Source organism: Pseudopipra pipra, unplaced genomic scaffold (genome assembly GCF_036250125.1).
Source record: "Pseudopipra pipra isolate bDixPip1 unplaced genomic scaffold, bDixPip1.hap1 HAP1_SCAFFOLD_529, whole genome shotgun sequence".
In the NCBI taxonomy this organism is placed as follows: domain Eukaryota; kingdom Metazoa; phylum Chordata; class Aves; order Passeriformes; family Pipridae; genus Pseudopipra; species Pseudopipra pipra.
This window is the reverse complement of record NW_026991013.1, coordinates 1-23,908: the sequence shown is the minus strand read 5'-3', so window position 1 is coordinate 23,908 and position 23,908 is coordinate 1. Positions and strand designations below refer to the sequence as shown.

The following is a 23,908-nucleotide window of genomic DNA, read 5'->3' as shown; positions in this document are numbered from 1 at the left end:
CTAAGAGGAGGGGAAAAAAAATCAAAATTTATTTAGGAGTCTTAGAAGGAAAAAGTAAACAGCTTGTCACTTCTAAGTAGGGGAAAATTTTGAATACCCTCAAGGCAGAAGTCTTAACAGGCATCTATAAGCTATTTGATTTTCTGTCTTTTACTCTCCAGTGGGCACATCCTTGGTCAGTGTCACCCTTCTCCTCGTTAAGGAGCATCTAATGGCATTTACATGCCATGTTCAAATAGCTTCCCTTCAAAAAGGCTTCAAAATACAGTCTCTTCCTTTGGATCTCTGCATTCAATTGTATGTTATGCTTTTGCAACAAGGGAAAGAAGGAGGGAAATGTACCAAGTCCTTTTGCCCCCCAGTACAGTGCAGAAAAAAATCTACCTTTATAAATACAACTCGGGTGCTGACTGGCTGGCACCTGCTTACCCTAATGAGCTTAAAATCTTATTTGCAGTGGACATCTGTCAAGACAGAAGTGAGGTACGCAAGTCCTCTTAATCCATTAGCTCTAAATCCAGCACAGCTTTCACACTCCTTTTTGGAATCAAAGAAGAAAACCGATGTCGGAATATACAATGGAACAGCGCACAACTTCAAGAGCAGATACTGTGCAATAAGTATATGAGATTTCAAGGCAAACAACAATCAAAATTGAAAACAAAACTGGGATCATGATAGAAAACTCCTGAGAAACAGGCCAGTGTGAAGTTCAGGATGAAACAGTGAGTTTGACTCTTTCTTGTGTTTTTGCTAGTTCATCTTGATTTTTAATCAAAAATAAAGACGAAGAAAGGATGGGCTGCACACCTTCTCACAACGAGATTGCTAGTACTGCTTCAAGAAGTGGTCTTAAGGCTTTGAATAAACCCAAAAGTGTTTTGCCAATTGATCCGAGAGATAAGGGAATCCCTCTGCTGGTCAAAGGTTCTTCTTGCTACAATATTGATGAATTACGCCAATATGGGATCCAGAGGAATGACTACCTGGAAGAAGAGGAAGATAAACTATCAGAGCAGGACAAAAATGATAATTTACAGTTATCTTCCAAGGCTCATTCAGATTCTCAGATTCCCAGGGAAGACAAGAAAATTGAGAGGACAGCAACAGATGCTGAAGTCATTATGTCTGAACTGATTGAGTCTCAAAAGCACATCGCTGAGTCCATACAGATCAGAAAGCAAACCTCCTGTGAATCAGAACCAGCAGCTTTTGTTTGGGATGACAAGAACGAAAGCAACGCAAAGCAAATCCCAAAGAAAGGAAAGAAGCCCAAAAATAAGCTGGCAAAGCAAGGTCGACCTAGCAGAAGTAAAGAAAAGTCCATTTTGGCCCCATGCGAGGCAGAGAAGAAGGTAGATTTCCCAGAACCGCTCGTTAAGGCTCACCAGAGTGCATATGCCTACTTAAATCCCAACCTCTCCAAGTATGAAACTATACTGCACATGGCCAGCCAGGCTACCCAAACTCAGCTCTTCCTACAGCAGATGATAAGCTTTCTCGTGCTTCGCTTCGATGAAATCAACCAACTCTTGGAAGAAATTGCCAACGATGGGGAAAATCTCCTCAAAGATGTAGGTGGGAATCTGGTGTGGCCAGCAGAAAAAGACGATTTGAAGGAGCACCCTGATCTTCTGCAACAACTACTGCAGTACACGGTCAATAAAATGCAGTTAGTGAGCGGGATGCTGGCCTCCCTCACCTCCAACGCCCTGCAGGAGACATGCAGCTACCTGCACTCTGCTGCAAGCAACTTGGAAGGCAAACTGAAAGCCAAGCAAAGCTTTGATGAGCACCTGCTGCGGACGGTAAGGCTGCTTGAAGCCTCAACTGTGGGTTGCTCTCAGTCCCATGGTGAGGACAGGACTCTCTGTTCGGAGGACAGTGGCATTGGTGTGGACAATGAATCCCTCAAAGAGTTCAGTGCTCTCAGCCAGCATGGAGGACAAACAAGTGATTCTTATGGACACGGACCTCCATCCCAAAAGCATGCCAGAACAGTGGGGGGCATGAAAGATGGGACAGTGTCACCAGGCACAGCTGCATCCCATGACTGTGCACTTGAAAGGCATTTTAAAGGCATGTTTCATTCTTCCATGCAAAACAAGGAAGCGACTTCTTCCCAGGATGGAGTACCAGAAGGCACTTCTACCATGCCCCAACATGCCAGCTTGAGCAAAAGCCATTCCTACAACTCCTTCCAGTCTGATTCTACTCAGGAAGGTGAACATTTCAAAATCTATGAATCAAGAGATTTTCTTTCTGATGAGGATGATGATGATGACGATGATGATGAAGGGAGCACCCTGGGGGAGGATGATGATGACACAAGTTCATCAGAAGTGGGGAAGGATGGTCTGCCAAGGAGGCCCCTGTCTTCACCTGCAATCACTGAGAGCACACACAGGCAGTCCATCAAGAGGACGGAGAATGTGGATACAGAAGAAATTATTCTGAAGATGAAAGATGCCATCAGTGAAAAAATCAAGTTCGTCCCAGCTAAATCCAGGCGTAAAGAATGGACAGAGGATGAGAGTGGAAGAGCAGTCCTAGCAAAAAGGCCCAGTACAGCAACAGGCAGTCAGAAAACGTTTGGGAAACAACGACGGTCCAGGTCAGAGGAGTCCCTCAGAAGCCAGGCAGAGGACCCAACCCTTCTAGAGCTTCAGAGAACTCAAAAAGAGCTCAGCAAAAGGCTGAAAATGTTTTATGGAAAGGATACAGCTAGCAACCCAGAGCTTTGGAAATCAAGAACAGCTGCTTATTTGCAGGATGAGCAAATTACATCTAGGTCCTCTCGCAAACTGAAGGCAGGACTCTCAAAAAATTTCAGCATCCTGCCTAATCAGGATAAAGTCCCTTTGTTCACATTTGATCAAAATCCTGACCCTCAGCTGGATGCAAAAAGAAGCATGAAGCCTTTAAATGCTACTGTGCCCACCCAGGAGATGTCAGGAGGCAAAGAAAATGAGCCTCCTGGAGCACAAATGCTCAGTGGCAGCAGCTGTGTTCCCCGGCAGTCTGTCAAAAAGCTTATTGAAACATTCAGTCCTACGGACAACCTTGTAAAAGCTGCACCTCTAAGATCTTTAGGACCAATAAAGTGCATCAGAAAATTTGGACTTCCAGTCGCCCCACCCACCATTCCCTTTCAGAGAGGCCTGGCACCTTTAAATCTTAAGCATCGTATTTCACCGGTAGAAGACGCAAACACTTCAAACACCAAAGATGCTTCTTCTAGCTTTCCAAATGCCTTTCCTCCTGCACCGCCTGCAGAATTAAGCAAGATGGACATGAAGGAAGAGACTGATGAAGACACTGAGAACCTGCCACCACCACCACCTGAAATGTTAAGGGACACTTCTTCTGAAAACTTATGTGAGCCTGAAGAAACTGCAAGAATAGAAGAAAACTCTTCAGAAGATGCCAAAAAGCCCACCAAAACAGAATTTCATACTAATAAGAGATCACAAGTTTCCCCAAAAATTAAAGCCTCCCTTCAGTCCATTGACTTACTGCCAAGTAAAAATATCGGCGGCCCCAGTGCGATGACTAATAAAGGTCTAAAGACTACCAGGTCAGGGGATGAGAAACTGCCGAGGTACTCTCTGGAGTTGAACCCTACCAACGTGCACATCCCTAGCCAGGAGGAGATATTAGAAACCCAGAGAAAAGAGGCTGCGGATTTATACAAGCAAACCCATAAAATTATTCCTCTTCAAAACCCCAGTGGGGTTTCAAAACCACACAGCGACAGCTCAGAGAGCAAAGAGCCCAATTCACCTGTGACTTCAGTGCTGTCCCAGAAGCACAGCTCTCCAGATTCACTCAGGAGAAATGAAAAAGGCTCACCATTTGCCAGGAGGGTCTCCCCAACGAGAACTCCCCCTTCGTCACCAACTGAGAAACGGATTTTCAGCCCCCCAGCACACCACAGACACTCTCTGCAGGCTTTTAGTAATGTGCAACCAAGCTCACCCACCATGCAGAGGAAGCCCAGTCCTCCCTCTAGTCCCAGGATGCCCAGCCCACCCTCGCAGAAGAAGATGCCCTCTCCGCCAACCCATCGAAAACCCCTCAGCCCTCCTGTGGGGCACAAGCAAAGCTCACCAGCACCACACCGTCTGGGGGGCTCCCCAGCCTCCCGCCGAGATGCAAGCCCCCCTCCATTCCTCACCACTCCCTCCCCCCCAGCCTCCCCATCTCGTTCCTCCAAGGGGCCAAGAGCTGGGCTGGATGCTGGGGACGAGCACCAGCTCCCCTCCTCCAAGAGGGCCAGTAATGTCCGTTCAATATTTTGCCCAGCCACCTCCTCGTTATTTGAAGCCAGACCTCCACCGGCACCCACCAAACCCACTGCTGAGGTGACCAGCCAGCCTGAAGCTTCATCACATTCCCAAAAGAGCAGTCTGCTTTTCCGGCAGCCTGGAGACCGGACCAGAAAGCTGTCCCTGACCACCGCCAACCCTCAGCCATTTGTAAGGAGAAGTTTCTCTGACCGCCGACCAGGGGTCCAGTTTCATCCTCCAGCTTCTCTAACAGCTGGCAGCGAACCCACACTTCACCAAGCAAGGTAAGAAACTTTCCGCTTCAGACCAGAAAAGCTGATATATAGCACTTGGGCTTTGTAAACTCCCAGTGGGAATTGAGTGTCGTTAAGAGACTTCTCAGAAAAGTTCCCTGTTCATGTGCAGAACAGATGGCTGGGCAAAGACAGCACTGTAGTTACTAGATCACAATCAAATATTCTTTTCTATTTTCTCTCAGATTTTAGTAGACTACTAGTCTGAAAAAAAGGGAAGAGTTAACTTTCCATGGCTTGCTCAAGCCTTGCAGTTACACATCGGCTGTGACAGGCACCTCAGGGTAAATTCAGTGTTGGTGTCACAGCACAGAACTCTCCTTATTTGTGTGGGGATTGACATTGACATCCAATTCTTAAAAGCTCTGAAGCAACCCTCAGGTTATAGACATAAATATTCATGAGAAGATCAGCTTGGACCAAGAGGAGGGGTATTGTTCTACCATCAGCCTCTAATCCAGTAAACTGTTCAGCTGAAACCCCTGTGAGGATGTTTCAAGATAGCTGGCAAGAATGACAGACAGATAATATGTAGGCAAGGATCTGTGCGGACAGAATTATAGCTTGAAATTTCGAGCTTCGTGTGCGCACTTCCAGATCTAGGTGCCGATTTCAGGTCTGATGGGTCCACAGCCCAAGCTCAGTTTTCCAAGTGGAAAAACTCCCATGGCTACGAGGCATTCATTGCTCTGAGAAAGTCAGTTTAAAGAAATCGAAACATCAACACATGTCGATTCCATGTTTGCAACAATTGGTGGTCTTTTTTTAAAAAAAATGGGCTTAGCTTTAAATATTGTCTACCATCTAAAAAAAGAATAAATAAAAATCATAAAGCCATCCAGGAAACAAATGTGTATTTGGGAATACTCAAAGATCAGTGTAACTCAGTGATTAGCCTGGAAGTACAGTGTTGTTATTCTAGTTTCTTAGCATCTTAGGACGTGTAAGTCAATTAAGCTTTAAGCTTCTCCGGTAACCTTTCCTCACATGATCAGTATTTTTGCTCTTGCCACAGAAGAGCTGAAATCACATGAATCATTCCTGTGAGTAGGGATTGGAAGATCAACCCTAACAGGATCAAACTGCACTTGGAGGTGCACAAGCACTCAGTGCATTACAAGCAGGGACAGTCACAGACAGTGGACATCCAGGCATTCCCTCCCCAGAGACTGAATAAGGACCAAGTTTCCCACACTGAAGGCAGAGGAATGTGCTGAACAAAGCATGCAAAAAACATTGGGAAATGCAAACTATTTTGCGGTTCCAGTTTTAATATTGCATCATAGTCTGACATTTGAATATTTCCTAAAATTCTTGCACAGTGTTTCCTGGGTTTTCTGTTATTCCTATGTACTGTGTGAAGTCAGCTTTATCTACTCCAGTGCCTGCCAGCAGAAATAAATGTTTTCAAAAGAGGCTTTATGTCAAACCTTGCAATACAAAAGCCCTGGCAGTTTTATGGATCCATTTCAAAATTTGTCTGTGGTAAATTGTTAGCTAATTTATGCTTCAATGGGGTGTATTATCTTTCTATCATAGTCTGTCAGAGAACAGTGAATAATATAAAAAAAACCACTGTAAATAAAATCATCCCTTTCATGAAATAAGTCATATATCCTAGTAGTCTGATATGCTAGCATTTTGGAAGAAAAAAATATATCCTAAGCCAAATTCATCTTATCATTTATACCAATGAACATCAACAGTAGTACTACTGAGTTAGACCAAATTTATATCAACATAAGCAAAAGGGAAATTTAGGCCATTAATTACCATATACACTGATTTAAGATGCAATTCACAACTCCGTGTTTTCTTACAACTAAAATAAGCTGCATGGAGTAAACTTTTACAGACCTTGCATTGAATGGCCTGATCTGAATATCACAGCAAATGTGCTGATGGGCAGAGAAGGACTATTTTAGGAATGAACACATGGCAAAAGCTCCAAAAGCTCCTCACATCACTGCTGGTCCTGTCATCCTGCTGAGGACCGGAATAGTTGCCACAGAGGTGAGCACCATATCCCCATGTGCAGATGTTCAGCCCTGCTCTGATAGACCAACCACCACACTCTGTTTCAACTTTGTCCTCCAAGTTCACTAAGCAGCCAGGACTTTCTTTGCTTTGTAATTCATCCAGCTAACAGAGGGAAAATTCAAAATGTCTAAACCTAAACCTAAACCTCCTCATTCTAGCAATATCTACATCTAGTCTCAAATTCACAAGCCATTCCCACCCAGCTGTCAGTCTCCTTTCCTTCATTCCTTCCCTTGCTCTATCTCTCCTTTCAAAATATAAAACAGTGCCTTTTTTTGGTCTGGGGGGGGGGGCTTTCTGTGTTATTTTTCTGTGTTACTAGCAGCTTCATTAGCAGAAGAGAGGGGAGACAGAGTCACAATCTTTTATAGGTAAAACGTTTTGAAAATCAATGGGTTAGCCTGTTTCTCCCCTCCTCACAAACTGTAGGATATATCCCTCCACCTTTCCCATACCAAATTAAAACATCAGTTTGCTGAGAAGTAAATTGCCAAAGATAATCTGGCAGGAGCTTCTACAAGCAACAAGAGGCAGCTCAGTCCCCCCTGCCCACACACCCCATTTTAGTAGAAACATGCCAAAAAAAAAAAAAAGAGGTAACTTCTATCTCATTTTGCCAGCTGGCATTGCTGGGCATTAAATGTTGGCATTGTGCGTAGATGTGCATGTTTCCTGCACACTCACTGCTCTCCTAGAAGGCAGAACCCACTCTTTTTCCAAGCATATCTTCTGCTTGTCCCATGGTCCAAGGAACATCAGGTCTTAAAACGTCATCAGCCCTAACTAGGACTGGAGCTAGAACTTTTGGGTTTAGTCTTAGGGTATCTGACAAGAGTTTCAGTTTCAGGTTCTCAAGTCAGTACAGCCTGTTCCTATTTGGACAGCCTGTGGATGGATAGACTGAGCTAACTGTGCTGGTTTCTAAGCTTGGTCATTTGACAGCAATCAGTAGTTATTGACATCTCAGTAAGGCATAACATGTACAGTTGCTCTGCTCACAGAAATTCTGTTAATCTGTAATACAATTTCTGTGTATGCACTTAAACAAAATAGTATTTCATTGGGACTGCTCCTCTCCCAAGAGGTAGAGCAGAAAGAGAAGATTAAATACTGTTGCCTTTAAGATAATGTTCAAAGAGAACTTGAAGATGGATTGGGTTGACTGAATCAGTTCCAAAGCAAGGAGCCCAAGTGAGACCTTCTGCAACTAGGGGATATTTGAATCTGGATTAATTTTACAACTGGACATGTATCCCAAATCTCTTCACTCAGCAGTTCGAAAATAAAGTCCTAGCAGTCAGAACAGGGATGTAATAGCTTGTCTGTAGTTGAAAGCTAGTTCAGTTTTGCAGTTTATATACTTAAAATACAGTAATGATTCCCAGGTAGCTCTGAAATATTTCCCCATGTTGAGTTTAAACCACTTTAATTAGCTACAGCAACACAGGACACATTTCAGCACGAAGGCACATAGGTACTCTTGACTAGCTTCACTGCTCTAATCAGTCTTGATACATAAAGTCCTTGAACCCCCAGAGAGTGCCAGTGCAACCTCAGGAACATCATTTGCACATTCTATGTCTCAGTTCTCCTGTCTTCAGTGGCAGATTTATCCTACCAGAATTCCCCTCCCACAGTCGTGCTGGTGTGCTCAGAAATCACTGTAACCACATTAAGCAGATGTATATCAAAGGTAAGACCTTTCCTTTCCTCCAGCAGTCTGGAACAAGACACTTCATTGAAATCTGTCCCTATCTGCAAGAGAACCCAGTTTCACATCGATCCCCTGTTCAACATATAAAATACTTGTTTCCCAAGAGAAGTTTGGGAGAGAGAGAGCAGTATAGTGCCTTTGGCACGACAAGAATAAAATCTGGGTGGTGCACATAAAGAGTGTATTCAGGAGGAGACAGGGAATGACATAGTACTGTGCACCATTTTGCTTTGTGGGTTAACATGGTCTAATCAGCACTGTTTTAAAGTCACTATTCATTAGCCTCTTAAATTAAGCATCTTTCCTTCCACAGCTTGGAGGAGAGCCCTAGAAAAGCAAGTGATTGTTGGAACAACTCTTCTGCTCCTGAAATCAAAGACTCCAACAGATCCACTTCCCACCCTGACCTCTACATCGTGGGCCAGGGGCTGCAGAGGGACTGACAGCAGAAGCCCCTTCCAAAGGCAGAGGAATGAGCAAGGCCAGAGGCCCCAGAGGGAAGAAGCAGCCTTACCCAAGACTACAAAATGTGGCTTCATCTTCTCTTGCAAGGAGAATATATGATGGCATTGCATCAAAAACCCCCAACTGGCCCCAACAATCTAATGAAACACCAGCCAGCTGCTTCTCTTTTCATTCCATGGTTTAACTCAAAGATCTACACGGAACAAAAGAAACACTTTGTAGCCGGGTGAGTCTGAGGCAAATTTAGTTGATAACGACCAGGCCTGTAGCCAAGTCCTTTTTTTCACTGTTTAGATAGATGAGTTCAAAAACTATCATAAGGGATCATTATTCAATATGTTATTTATTCAGGAGGCATCACAGTTCGTGTAAAAAGGGGCTGTTGTGACTTTTCTCAGGGGAAGGTAAAACCCTGAACCAATTGAATATTATTGCAAATAACAACAATGGTGTCAGCAAAGCAACATCTGTACATTAGGTATTTATCAATATGCAGGGAGAGAATAAGGTCAAATACAAGTTAAAACAAAATAACCTCTTTTAAAGGAATAAAATTAGGGATCTTACTCACTCAAAAAGGTTTTGATCTTCTAAATCACCCTTGATGATCAGATAATCTTATCACCTCTAGTTTCCAGGGTACAAGGCTTAATCCTGATTAGAGTAGTTTTGCAATAGCCCAATCAAACAACATTATAAATCCTGAGTCATCCAAGGACACATTTGGGTTTTGGTTTGTTTGGTTTTTTTTTTAATTAAAGAAAGCCACCCTAGAAAATCCTGTTCTCCCAAAAAATGTATTATAATTTTTTCTGAGTTATACAGCTTGAGGGTATGTTGTAATTTCACTGAAGAGTCTAGGCAGATTCTTCTTAATAAAAGCACAAGTTATTTACAGTCAATTATTCCTAAGCTTTTACAGCATCCTCTTGAATACAGTTTCAGAAATTACTGGATCTTTCTTACCTAACTAATATATCATCATGATTAAGTTGCAATTTTTAATTAATGTAGTTTTAGTTTTATTTGACATGTTTTCAGATACAACTTCCGTATAGAATAAGATTCAAGAGGAAAAAGCCCTTTGTATCATATTTTGTTAGGAATAGTTTAATTTTTTCCTACAGCTTTCATCATGGTGGTGTCTGGCCATTTCACTTTCACACAGGATTTTTAACTGCCCACCTTCATGAATGGGGAACTGAGGCTCATCTTCTGTTGCATAAGGGACCCCTCTGCATACTAACTCCTGAGTTTTAGTCCAGTGCCTTATTCACAACCATCTTTCACTAAGGTCAGTGCCATTTTATGTCACAGACACAAGGAAACCTTAATTGTTATGTTTAAGGTGGGATGTTGAATATAGAGAAGCTCGCAGTGAATAGGTGTTTTGGATGGTCGGGGGTTTGTGACCTTGAGGTGGCAAAGCAGCCACACCCATAGTGAACAGCTGGGAGGTGCCAACTGATCCACCCAGTAATCACACAGGCAGATGCACCATCTCCCCATCAAGTTGGAAAATCATCGGGGAGATACTGCAAAGATCATCAGCAGGGCTAACTCTGCAGGTTAGTCTTCTCCCTCATCAGAAGTGTAGTTCTCTCCCTGCTGCATAAGAATACAAATGCATTTTTGCATGCATTTTAGGCTGGCTTGTTCTGCTGGCTGTAACCACCCAGACAGAAACAAACCTGAAACATGACAGCAGAAAACTGGCACTTTGCATGACTAAATGGAGCTTTGTAGATGAACATGGAACAGAGTGGGAGGACAGCTTCTCCTCAGCTACTACAATCAGTTTATCTGTGTATGGCTTCATGCTGAAATTTCCTGGCATCCATAACGGGGAGTTAGAGTAAGTATTTATGTATATCCCCCAGGCACCAAATTCTGTGGAATTTGCATCAGCACATGGGGCAACACTTCACTTCAGCACAACGTGTGCTAGCTGGACATGGAGTCAGCCAAAGCATCTTTCCCCCAAACCAGGCTCCCTTGAGGATGTGGTACATGAGCTGGCATCCTACCACTGCATCTCTCCAGCTTTGACCGAGGCTGTGGTCATCAGGAGGCTCATTGCAAACACAATCCTACCTAAACACTGCAGCTGCTGCTGAAGGATTCCAGTGCTGCCCTAAGGATGCTGCAGCAAACTGAACATTGCATGCGAGACACAGAGTTTCTCCAGGAGTGATCTACAAGTTTGTAACATGAACTCATGATTATGTATAGCTAGCAGATTCTCTGTAGTGCAGTTAATGTACAGGACTATTGCAAATCATGTGTTTACCTTCAATCTCTATTGCAAGCATGAAATTAAGAGTAACTATGGTATTCAAGAAATTATAGTTTGGCTCACCACTTTTTTAAAAAAATTTTTTTTTACCATTTTTTTGGTCAACAGCTCCATTTTTCACAAATACAACATTTCTGGAATACAATTGTTTTATAAGACCATACTCAAATTTAACATTTATTTTTTATTGACGTAAATAAATCAGAGTTTTTATATACATGGTATGAGTTTGATTTCTTTTTTATTCTATATGCAGCCAGCTTCAATCTTAGCCCCATGTTATACTAGTTATTCCTTCCTAAGTGCACTGAACTATAAAAGGTCCATTTACTTTCTCCTTCCCCACCCCAGCATAAGCTTGTCTTCTTTTGTGTTTTGCTGGTACATCACTTAATTTAGGTTGCATTTTCATTAAGCAAATATGTCTTTTTTTAGGCTACAGGATCCAGCCTGGGCACTGACATAGGTCAGCTGTGCTTCCAACCCTTCTCTGCCCTGATTTAAGCTTGAGCTACCTGGCAATCTTGTACTCAGTTCAGTGGAGCTTCTATGCACAACCACAGCTGACTCGAGCAGGGGGCTGTGGCTTTGTCCTGAGGGTTAAAATCAGAGTGCACTGGCTGCAGTGGAGTCGGATTGCAGAGGTGTTGAGCACAGACTGAAGCAGTATCAGTTTCCCAGCCAGGGCTCAGAGCTGCGAAAAGAGCAGCCAACAGCTCTGTGCTGCAGTTTATCTGAAGACCTTTAACAAGCTGGCAGCTGCCCTTGTTTCCAGTGACACTGCTCAAATCTCCGACCTTCAAGGGGCTTGTCATTTCAAGCCCTCAGCATCTGAAGATGGTTAGAACACCAAAGCACTACACATACTCCAGTTGCTTTTTTTGGCTTCAAGAACAACCTCAGAAAGCCTAGAGGAGAGAAGACTGAGGGGAGACATCGCAATCTACAGCTTCCTTGTGAGGGGAAGAGGAAGGGCAGGCACTGATCTCTTCTCTGTGGGGACCAGAGACAGAAATCGAGGAAATGGCCTGAAATTGTATCAGGGAGGGGTTAGGTTGAATAATAGAAAAAGGTTCTTCACCCAGAAGGTGTTTGGGCACTGGAACAGGCTCCCAGGGAAGTGGGCACAGCACCAAGCCTGCCAGAAGCATTTTGACAATGCGCTCAGGCACATGGTGGGATTGTTGGGTCTGTCCTGTGCAGGGCCAGGAGTTGGACTTTGATGATCTTTGTGAGTGCCTTCCAATTCAGAATATTCTGTGGTTCTGTGATTAGCAATATGGCTGAGAATGCTATGCAGGTTATCAATAAACATAGCGTATTACACCATTTGCACTGTCACACCTCTAAACATTCAAGGCATTTCATATTCATTTATAAAGTTTTATCATTAAGAGGAATATTTTGAGAAGCTATCCCCTTTGCTATAAGAAGAGATCACAACACAGAGATAAAGTAAACTGTTCTTACTGTCATGTCTCATCAGTAAGGAACTGCCAGCATCTCCTGAAGAGAAAACCCTCTAGATTAGCAAATCATTAATTCTTCCATATTAAATATACTCAGTGCTATCATGACTACAGCATATGGAGATGCATGTAACAGCTATGAACTTGAAACTCAGATTTTGATCTTCCTGGGCAATATCCTATGGGCAAGATCCATAATACCTGCAGTCTGAATTAGGGGCTCAATTCCATGTTGTCCTCAGGTAAAGGTGAAGGTTAATACAAACTCACAACTGTGTACTGAAGCATATGAAAATTGGGAGCAAATATCTCATGTTTGTACTTCTTGCCCATAGCCCTTTTTGGATGAATAATGAAAATATTAATGTCAAAAAGAAAGATGTGCAGATACAGACAGTAAATACTCAACAGGACAAGGTGATCAAGACTCAGGACCACATTATCCCTCTTATCCCATTTTCATTCATCTTACATATGCCTGCCCTGCACCCATCCTGTTCCACCACCATTAGCACAAAATTACAGCCCTCACATCCCCTAATTGTTCTCCACTCACCAACATTCTTAATGTCAAAATCTGGCCTCTTCCCTCTCCTCGTTATGTTCTTTTTCTTTGCTAATATACAAACATGTGATTGCATTAAGCAATAGTGTGAGGATTTCTGAAGTTAGACTGTACAGACCCCATCCCTTATCAAGGTTATTTCAAAGAAAAAGGGGCGATAAGCCTATCTTACTCCATATGAATCCCTTCTGCTTTAATAAAGTTTTCCTTGAGGCATAGTTGAGTTGATTGTATAGCAATTACAGAGAAACTGAAAGCTTTCAGTGTTGCAGGCTGCCCTTCATTTATTATAAATACTACTGAACCACTGGCTCCTTAGGATAGGAATGAACCAAAGCTGAAGTCTAAGGATGTTAACAAAGACCCACCCTTCCCTAGAGGAGCAACTGTAAAGCTGTGAACAAAACTTTCCAGGCATTCCAGCAGACACACAAAGATACATAGCAAGGCAGAGATGACTCTGCAGATAAAACCTAAACCAACAAATTCAATAGCTGCTTCGCTTTCAAATGTGACTCTAAGGAGTCAGTCTTACGGGACAATTCCCTTTAGCCCCTCTTATGATTAATATCAGTTTAATGTCTCTTACATCCAAACTGGAAATCAAACCTGCCAGTACAATACAATGGCTTTATTTTTGAAATGTTTTCCTCCACTTTGAAGCTTTGTGTCTCTTCGCTTGTAAATATAGTTAACGTGGACAATCAGGGCATAAGGCAATGCATCTTTCAGACCTTTTCTGAACATTGAAGGCTGTATCAGTAACCAGATATCCACGCAGATCCTTTCATCTTTATATTCAGAGAAAACACATCCATATACATGCATGTGCTAACTATTGTAATAGACCCGGATTACGAGTAGGTTTCCGTAGCACAGTTTTTCGTGTGGATAAGCCAGGAAACAGAGAGCATCAGGGACACCTTCCTATCACACAGTGCTCTGCAATTGAGCAGACAGTAAGACAGGACTGCTGGTAAGCAGTTACCTAACTCTGAGTCTTAGACAAATCCCTTTTTAGTCCACATAGCAACAACAGCTCATAACAGGGTAAAAAACCAACCAACCAAAACAAAACAAAACAAACAAAAAACCACCAAACCAAAAAACCCCAACCAAACAAAAACCCCCACCTCTAAGGTGCAAAATAAAGAAATAACCTAGAAAGCACCATAGACAAATAAAAAACCTACAAGCAATAGTATGCTCTTCATGTTGAAAAAGTACTTCAGAACTATTTATCCTACCGATACCCCAAAGAGGAAGAAAGAAAGCATGTACTGCACCTCTGAGCTCTGCTAGCCCAGGGAAGTCTATAATGCCTCATTTTCAGCCCCACATAACTAGATTAAGCTTTTCCACAGAAAACATCTACTGGAAACACCATAGCACAAGGAGTGCAGTAGGTGTGTAGATGCTCGGTGTATTCCCAGTTTCCCTGGGCTGATCAGTGCTTCTGCAGCCTGTCTTCTCCAAACACACAATGAAGCTTGTTGTGACCTTTTCAGAGGCTGTTTACACACCAGTAAAAATAGAAAGGTACTCATCAAATAAACTTAGAACACTTAAAACCTTGTAAATAAACTCTTCATAATTTTAAGAATCCTTTTATAGGTTTAATTTAGACTCTTTGCAGGAAAAAGGAGACTAGGACTTGTGTGAGTTTCTCTATTCTTTGGACAATGCTTACCAGGAGCTTGATACACTCCAGAAGTACAAAGCAACAGCACTGGGGCTGACTACTTCCCACCCACTCATTTGGGGATGACAAGCCAATCCTGCAAAAAGTTAAGCAGAAAACTAGCGCAGGGGTCAAAATATCCAATTATCTCAAGCTTCTTATCTCGGCTTTTCTTTTCCTCCTAAATTTGCATAAAACTGAGCCAAGATCCAACCTATATCTAAATTTAGTTTTGTAAGCCAAGCACTTACCAGGACTCTGAAGCACCATCAGGAGGACCATGCATCGTTCACGTCTGTTTGAACACTAAGAAATTCTTCTGGTATGCCAGAGCAATGACTTTAAGGAGAGCCAAAAATGCCCCTATTCAAACAGTGGGGGTGCAGGTAGGTGGAAAGTTTCACTGCCTTTACTACGATATTTTAAAAAGATCTGAGAGAATACTGGGGCAGGGAGCTGGTCCCTAATTTTGTCTCCAAGGAAATCCCAAAAGAACACATTCACTCTACTGGCAAACCCATAAGCTCATGGACTATTCTTCCCTGCAACATGCTACTCTGCCTGGGCTTTTCTAGTCCAGGACCAGATCCATAGCTAAGCAAATACATGCAGCCACATGAAATAGATATTTTCCTCCAGAAAACCTAATTAACACATATATGTGCATTTTCTTCTGTAACATCAAAAACTGGCAACAATGCAGACTTTGCTGTTGAAATGTTACAGTTTGCACTGGTCTGTAAAGTGTTTTTCCCTAAGGTGGAGCAAATTAAAAGGTAAATTTAAAAGATTCAAATGATTATGAAATGAAACTACTAAATAATTTCTTGAAAGGCAGCATTGTCAATGATCATGCAGTCCACCAAGAGCTGGAGCTGAACCCAGAAGTGCTTGTTCCAGCTATGCAGGAATTCATTATGCTGGCAAGCACTAGTCCATGGTAATAAATTATCCCATAGCTCTGGGCTGAATGGCACCCAGGCTGGAGTATAAATAGATCTGAGAAACCCTTCTCACCTGTTATCGGCCTCACAGTCAACTCATCCTTCTGCAAACAAGTTACAAACAACATCACTTGACTGCTATCCTGGATAAATATACATATATATGTGTTTTCCAAAGCAGTGCATCTTTTCCCAGTGAAATATGTGTCCTCTTCTTACATATAAAATTGTGATTGAGGACAGCTGTGAGCCAGAGATGTCTCAGATTGCAAATGGGCAAAGCTTTGGGATTTGGGCCAAGTTTTCTTTGTTTCTTTGCTCAGGTCTATTGTGAGCACAGAATACATCTCATTAGAAAACTTTAGACTGTACAGAATCTTTTGGGTACATTGTCCCCCAAACATGTAAATAAGTGGCACCACTGAAATGCCAAATAACAAATAGCAGCACAAATGACACAAAGAAGACATGTCAAAAGAAGAGGAGAGGCTCAATGAGGAGAGGACATGGTGAGACTAGCACATACAGTGAGATACATTTCGATAACCTCACCACATATCCTCTAGGCTACCAGGTCCTGCTGCCTCGATCTCTTCTTTTTTTTTTTTTTTTTAAATTATTTTATTATTTTGTTAAATTTAAAAATATAATAAAAATGAAATATATACAATCAAAAATATATAATCAAAATAAAAAAAATATACAACCAAAACACATTTATTCCAAACTACATCTAAATATCAAAATACTATGTACATCTGTAGCTATAAAGTCTATAGGGTAAGTCCCTTGTTCTTCAGACGTGCAGAATAAAACTAATGCCGCCACCACGTCCACCTTTGCCTCCACCTGTCCAGCCCAGCACTTCGCCAGCTTCCGGGAGCGTACCCAGCCTTCACCTGACATTCCAGCCCAAAATGTTGGAGAGGTTTTTCACTACGTTCTGAGGCTGGCTGGCAGCGTGCTGCCTCAGCTTGGAGCCCATCACTTCATGTAGGGCCTTTGCGAGCTTGGCGACCACAGTCCTGACGTTGGCGCTTCGGACGGGCGGGACCTTGTTTCCCAGGAAGGACCAGAGCACGGGCAGCGCGTAGCGCTGGACAACTTCAGGGCTCCTGGGATAAACACGTGCCACAAGCACTGCAGGGCAAGAGGGACAAGCTTCTTAACAACCAACCTTCATGCAAACAGGTACCGACCAGCATTTTTGATTCTTGGGAGCCTTTTCTGGCTAATACCAGCAAGTACAAAGAGCCCGATGACCCAGAACTGGGCAAAGCAGCTGATCACCCACTGAGCAGAACAGCCAACCCCCCAGGACTAATTTCGCTAAATCAGAGGCCTTGTATCTGTGACAGACTTAGCAAAGTGAATCATATATATTTGTTAAATCATTTCACTGTCTGTTTCTGCATGACAAATGGCCGAAATGTCAAATTGCTGTTTATTTCCATTAAGAAGTTGTCTAAATCCACTGCTGAAGATTTTGAAATGCACCTTAGAGAGGTAATTGAAAGATTTCTAATAAAAGGGATGATTACTTTTTTGTGACCTTTGATGTAAAATGCCAAAAGTCTAATCTGGCGGTTCCCTTTGCTCAGTGGCACACAGCAAAGGGCAGTATTAGACCACACTTCAGAACTCCAGCCCATAAAAGATGGCTGCTGCTTGACAGTTTTATTAGAAACATCAGTGACTAACTGATGTCTTTGGCAGAATGGTCGAATCTGAGCTTTTTCTTTCCCTCATGTTCTGTGGCTTCTAATGAACAGCTGTTTCAAACTTCAGGGTGTCTTAGATAATTGCCTAGACCCCATTGCCATGGCATTTGAGCATCTCACAATTTTAATGGCATTTACCCTCACAATGTTAATGGCATTTACTCTCCCAATGTGCACTGAAATAGTGGAATAGAGAAAGAAAAATGTTACACAGGGGGCTGAAATTTAACCAAAAAACAAGCGTTCTCTCACATTCTCTCTGAAGTCTGCTCTCTGCTCATTTTCTGAACTGAACTATATTAAATATGAACAAAAATTTACTACCAATAGGCTCCTTGCATGGCAGATTTTGCTGAGAGATCAAAATCTGAAATGGTCTGAAGACCATTCTTATTTTCTGTTCAGTTGAAATGTTATGCAGTACCCATTTATTATTCTGTGGTGGAAGAACCTTCATTTTCTCTATGCTGTTAATCTAGCAGCAGTCATTCCACTTCTGGTAAGCAGGAAAAGGGTTATGGTACCCAGTTTAAAATGGGAGTTAATTTGAGTTTAAATGCAATTAAAGACATCGGTCACTATGAGACTTCAGAAGAGAAGGAGCTGTTTGTTCCAACTAAATCCCAGGGAGAACATCTGCTCTTTCTAAAGTAGTCCTAATTTATGCTCAAATACTTCATTTGAAAAAGAGATTTAAATAACTGCAAAACTAAATTCTCCATTTCTGGAGATTTACTTTATTCAAATTATCTTTAAAGGCCCTTTTACATTTGCTATGGCTGAACATGCCCTTTTGAGATTCCTAATGAAGAAGCAAAGTGTATTAAACCTTGCATTAAAAGATGCTGGCATAATTAGCAGTGGATTTAGCCGTAATTAAAGCAAAGCTATAAATAGTCTTCTCTAGTATATATTGAGATTATCGCTTTTCCATTCCTTGGCTGTTGCTGACGTAGCAAGCTACAAATATAAATCAATTATCAGCCGCATTTGTAGCATGTCAGACAGTGCTGATATAGAAACAGGCTGCTTGCACATCCTGAAATGCTCAGAGTCCAATGCCATTTTTGCAATACAGGCAGAGAGGCTCAGCACTCTGCTTCTACCCCCAAATCCTACCTTGCACAAAATCCTTGCCTTGTAATATGTGTGTTGAGTTTTAAGCTACCAAGCACTGCAGGGTTCAGCCTCAAAAGTTTCCAAGAGGAAAACAAGAATTCTGTGAGGACAAAACAAACTGATCCCCAGAAACACCATGTGCCACCATTTTTCCTAAAGGATGGTTGTTTGCTTTAGAAAAGGTTGCTCTCACAGACCTCCCTGACCTTTACTGTACTGTCCTTCCAAGGGAGGAGCCATCTAGGGTATTTTTAGCCCCTTTCTTTCCTGAAGGAGGGTCCTGAGATGCCCCAGTGAGGGCTCAGCCCTGAGCCTGAGCACTGCTCTCATCTCACACGCAGCCTCTGCAGCAGCCAGGCAAAAAACTGCCAAATACACCTCTTATGTGTATTTTGCAGGAGGGACAAGCTCAGATTTTGATGAGCTACTGTACTGTCTATTCACAGGCAATCCCTCTGAATATTTCCTCTGGAGACTTCTTGGCTTAGAAGTGGATATTAGCTGAAGCAGGTGATACCTGAGAGACGTTCGGTGACATCCAGCAGAGCTTGGCCACTCAGTTGACTCATTCGGTTGCTAAACTCTTTCAGCACCGATACTTTATCTGAAAGAGAAACATTTATTTCTGCTCATTCTTTTGAGGACATACGAGAAAGGAGGGTGGGGAGGAAAAGAGAAGAGACAACTGAATTTTGTAAAATAAAGTAAATTTCTGCCAGTTTCCGAGTCCTTTTCTTCTTTCCTTCTTACTTAGGAGGATTTTAAATTCAAAAAGAAAAGCTCTCATTTCACATTTGTAAATCCAAAGTGGTCTGCTGTACCAGGAGCTGTGTTAAACATTTCATATCAGGGACCTCAAAATTCAAATCACATGTAAGTAGTGACAAGGTTTTGCATGCCAGAGCTTTGCAGAAGTGATCTCCTCCCTTCCCTAAGGAAAAGGGTGAGATGGCTCAAAAGTTCACACATCCATTCCCACTTTAAAGATAAGTTGTTTTTAAATCTTCAAGTTACCTGTTGGGATCTATGGACAAGACTCCAAGTTAATTTTACAAGAGAACTTACTGCTCATTGCCATCCACTACTGGGGGCTCCTGTACATCTGTGAAATCAGATCTTGGTAGAGAGATTGGAAGACGAACTGACTTCCCAGTACTTGACTGTCATATGTATTTTGTTTTCCCTATGCTGTCTGTTGTTGATATGAGGGTCTTGTTTGAATTTATAAACTGTTGCCTGACTTGGTCTGCAAGCCTGCAGTCCTACCACTCCAATAAGCCAAGCAAAGCTTTTCTTGGAGACAGAATGTGCGTGGGATGCACTGCAATACCTCATGTCACTGTGTCGATGCCGTGTCACCAGGAGTGATAAAGCAGGCAACCTACTTCTTTGTGAACCACAACAGAGGTAAATCCCAAAGTGGTTTTCAGTAGCAGTGTATTATTAAGAGCTCCTCTTTTGCATGAGATACAAAAAGGAAGTCCCTAATGATCTTCTTGCAAGCATGCAGTAAAGAACTAATCCTGCTACCCTAATTAAGCTTCTGCTTTGTTAATTACACTCTTCTCGTTCACCTTTTTAAACAGACACTTCACTTTTTGTCTCACGCTCGTGCAGTATTGGCAGCCATTGTTTCACCTTTACTGTTCCTCCCCTGAGAGTTACCTTGCAGCTGCTGCTTGGGAAAAAAAACTACCCTGAGATCTGGAGATCTTGAAGGAGTACAAACTGTTAATTAAGCATTAATATTGGTATCTACATGGATTATCAGGGGAACACTCAGGGCTTGGGCGTGTCTGCTTGGTTCTTAGGAATCCAAGTGTGTAGCCACTATTCACCTTCCATTTCAAGGTTTTCAAGTGCCCCATGCATTTTGAAACAATAAAGCTCAAGTCAATAACACAATTTACCCAACTGCTACTTTAGCGGCCTTGAGAGACCTGAAGACAGAGGAGTTTTAATGGTCGTTAGAGAAAACGAGGTGGCAGGCAGCTCAGTTCTTATGAACTCAGCTCTAACTCTCTGCTCTGCATATTAGCTAAACCTGTCGGCCGTAGGACAGATGGCCCAGCATTTGCAATAGGAGTAAAAGAAGAATCTACTTCTCCATGCCCTCATTTTCGCTGCAGACACCTCTCTGCTACCTCAACACCTACAGGGGAAATTTCCCTTCCCCTTTTGCAGAGGGCTGGTTGCTCTGGGAGCTATGTGGGCTGTCGGACTGACTCCATGTCTTGACATCAGGCAGTGGCCATCTGCTAGGCATTTCTTTCAAGACAAAGGACAGGGCAGGACAGATGAGGAAGTCTCACCCAAAACTCAGCATAGCAATAGCTGGGCTTTTAGTTGTGAAGCTCAGTGGAGCAATGGGGCAGGACCGTGTGCTTTGCTCACTTACCCTAAGATAGGAGTGTTGCACAATCCTTTAGAGTTTGGGAGGTTTCTTATCATTTGGCACTTGATTTTAATTTGTAAAGGCAGCCAGTTTTAAAGTACATGGGGAGATTTCTCTCACGCATTTTTTCAGTAGAGACTTCCTTCCCCCACTAAAGCCCTAGGTGATGAATTTTGAAATATTTGTGATTCAGTTGCTTGTTTGAATTCTTGCAAACTTCCATAAAAATGTGCAGAACTGAAAAAAATACATTCCACCTTGTTTGCTTGAACCTATCCCTGGGAAAAGTCATTGTGATGAGAGACAGATGTGCCTTGCTCCTGTTCTGATATCCGCCACCATGGAAAATTTATAGTGATCTCAGTATTGGTGAGAGAGGAATGACAGAAAGCTCCATACAAAACCGTGAAGGGATTTGTTTGCCACATCCTCTGTTAGCAGGATTCTGCAGCTTTTTCCAAGACTTCTCCCGTGCACCACAAAAAAATGGATAAGGGCCAAGAGCAGTACAGGTCTCACACCCTTCTCCCCACTTCATGAACAGAAATAACCCTACACTTGGGACACAGAAAGGCAGTGAGTCAGCAAATTCAATGAGTTTGCAAAGCAGCCGATGTGTAGAAAGTTGGTAACTCCCCTTTAAGGCCTGCCTCTTCAACACTAAATTTTTCAGACATATTCACCCAGTGCTGCATTTTCACAGCTGACATAAATCTGTGTGGCAAAGGAATTTACAGCAGACCTTGGCTATGTAGTTATTTGCTATAGTGATCTTGCCCCATGCAGAACAATGTGTGGAACAAGCCATCATTTACAGCTGGATTTATACCTGTTTGTTCTAAAGAAATGAATTCGGCAAATCATAAATTCATTTTGAAAAAAGAAGAAAAAGAAGAAAGGTGAAAAATAGACAGGACCAGCTAATGCCTGTAATGTAGAGCCTTCCAGGAGGCTGCTCTGCAGAAGCTCTGATGGGCCAGTGTACCTTCATGCCAACAGCAAAGCAATTCATTTAGGAAGTCAAACTGGGCTCAAGCAAGCTCCAAAAGTCCCTTTGTCCCTGAATTCTAGCAAAGTTGTAGTCCAGGATTTATTGTTCAGCTCCTTCTGTACCAAAGCAGACAAGCAGCACAGAGCCAAAGGCTCCTGGGACTTTGGGGAAATGCTGATACACATTCAAGCCTATTTGGGGATCGGTGCATAAGGACTGCAGCACCACTGCTTTGGGTGGATACCAGCTGGATATTTCCACAGACAACAAGAGCTGTGTGCAGAGTCAGTGTTCATTTCAGCCTGAGAGGGAGAAGCCACAACTGAAGACACTCAAAATCAGAGGTCAGCCTTACCTAAGTGAGCAATGGATGCTTCCAGTGCTTTCACAGCTGCACCATAAATCCCCAAGTGCTTTGAGTTCAGATTGTTGGTGATTGCTTCCACCAGACGGATCAGCACTGGGTTTAAGGCATCTCTGAGCATGGCTATCATCAAAGCCAGCGCCTCCAGTGCCTGCTGCTTCACTTTCTTGTTGTAATCGCAAATCCTCAGGACAAAATAATCAAAAATCTGTAAAGAAAACAAAAGACATGAAAGCTGTACTAAAGTGTCTTTGTTTCAAGAAGGGGTGTAGAAACGAGTACTCAGCAATGTAAAAGATGAAAGTAATCCTTTCTGTCAGGTCAGTGCTTGCTGTTTTCCTGTGGGCTACTCACTGGAATGGTTGAGCAACCTCATGCTGGTTGAAAGATTTTCATATGTTTTTAAGAGGTTTGGGTGGGGACAGAATAGTTCCTATGATGTTTCTCTTCACCTATAAATCATTAAATTAATCCCATTTGATTAATGAAAAACAATATCCTTGGTATAGAAGTATGAAACCATTTTTCCATACAGTTGCCTCAAGTACTGAGGGTAATTTTGATTTTGGCAAAACTGTGGCTGGCTGAGATACAATACACGTTTTGTTTTATCTGTTTCAGAACCTGTGTCTGGAGAAGTGCAGGGCTCTGATCAACTCTTCAGGATCCAGACCATTTGTCTAACTAACAGATAGACTTCTGAACTTTAATGTGCTGTGCAGCTCTCCTTAGAGCAGGTTCAGTCCCTTGACAGCCACATTATCAGGCACCATTTTCTGGAAAAGGGGAAAAAGCAGCTACTGGGAGGAGAAGGAAGAGAAGTTCTGTCTTTAGCTATTTTCGTCCTCTTTCCAAAGAGAAAAAATGCGCTCCAGGAAGGATAAGAACAGTCTTTCCCAAGAAGAAAAGGGACGAGGACAGGAACAAGTAGGCAGAGCTGTGCCTGTGCAAGACAAGACAGAGTTCACAGGAGCATCCTTTTTAAAAAAAAAATTTTTTAAACCAACCCAACCTGACACTTCTCTTTACCATCCCACTCCATTTTTGTCTAGAGAGTAATTGCCATGTTTTCAGTGGCTGGATTTCCTTTACTGAACCCAACTGGGAGTAGGAGACAGCAGAAGCTACAGCAATAGTAAATTCTGTCATCATCTCAGGAACAGCACCAATAGGCACCTGTCAGAGAAATACATCTGGACCGAAATTACTTGTCCTGAAGCCTGGAGCTGAATTAAATTATTTTGGGTAAGAGGGACTAGCCTGTCCCAAACAACCAGGATGTAGCACCAATACACACTGAATTAACTTCAATGCTACAGGCTTGGGAAAGGAGCTAAAGCAAATTAGCAATGGAGATACTCCACATACCTGGACAATGTTATTGGAGATGAGCCTGGGGCTGCTTTTGCAGAGATCTAGGAGGAGTGCCACTCCCTCCATTCTTATCTGAAACTCTTTGGCTGTCAGGAGATCATAAAGCTTCTGGAGCAGCTCCGTTTCTTCTACAGTTGGAAGTAACATAAGATGGACTTTTGAACGGTGTAAGAAGGGTACATCAGAAG

General features: G+C 42.5%; 2 protein-coding genes across 2 annotated transcripts; one reads left to right on the top strand and one right to left on the bottom strand.

The window, feature by feature from the left end:
• Positions 1-797: 797 nt before the first annotated feature.
• LOC135408616 (photoreceptor cilium actin regulator-like) lies at positions 798-8,952 on the top strand. The gene is made up of 2 exons (XM_064643689.1): positions 798-4,573; positions 8,650-8,952. Exons 1-2 carry the CDS (start codon positions 798-800, stop codon positions 8,777-8,779), a joined length of 3,906 nt encoding a protein of 1,301 aa, XP_064499759.1. The 3' UTR covers positions 8,780-8,952.
• A 7,505-nt stretch (positions 8,953-16,457) lies between these two features.
• Positions 16,458-23,900, bottom strand: LOC135408615 (TOG array regulator of axonemal microtubules protein 2-like). Its single transcript, XM_064643688.1, has 4 exons — positions 23,715-23,900; positions 22,338-22,554; positions 19,114-19,200; positions 16,458-16,896 (listed from the first exon to the last, which is right to left on the bottom strand). Exons 1-4 carry the CDS (start codon positions 23,865-23,867, stop codon positions 16,652-16,654), a joined length of 702 nt encoding a protein of 233 aa, XP_064499758.1. The 5' UTR covers positions 23,868-23,900; the 3' UTR covers positions 16,458-16,651.
• Between the last annotated feature and the right edge of the window lie 8 nt (positions 23,901-23,908).

Bases quoted from the DNA above. Each gene is read 5' to 3' on its own strand.
- LOC135408615 (XM_064643688.1), bottom strand. From the start codon at position 23,867: ATGTTACTTCCAACTGTAGAAGAAACGGAGCTGCTCCAGAAGCTTTAT. The intron at 22,555-23,714 runs GTATGTGGAGTA...TTTTCTTTACAG, and splicing joins TCTCCAATAACATTGTCCAG to ATTTTTGATTATTTTGTCCT. The intron at 19,201-22,337 runs GTAAGGCTGACC...TTTCTCTTTCAG, and splicing joins AGCATCCATTGCTCACTTAG to ATAAAGTATCGGTGCTGAAA.
- LOC135408616 (XM_064643689.1), top strand. From the start codon at position 798: ATGGGCTGCACACCTTCTCACAACGAGATTGCTAGTACTGCTTCAAGA. The intron at 4,574-8,649 runs GTAAGAAACTTT...TTCCTTCCACAG, and splicing joins CCCACACTTCACCAAGCAAG to CTTGGAGGAGAGCCCTAGAA.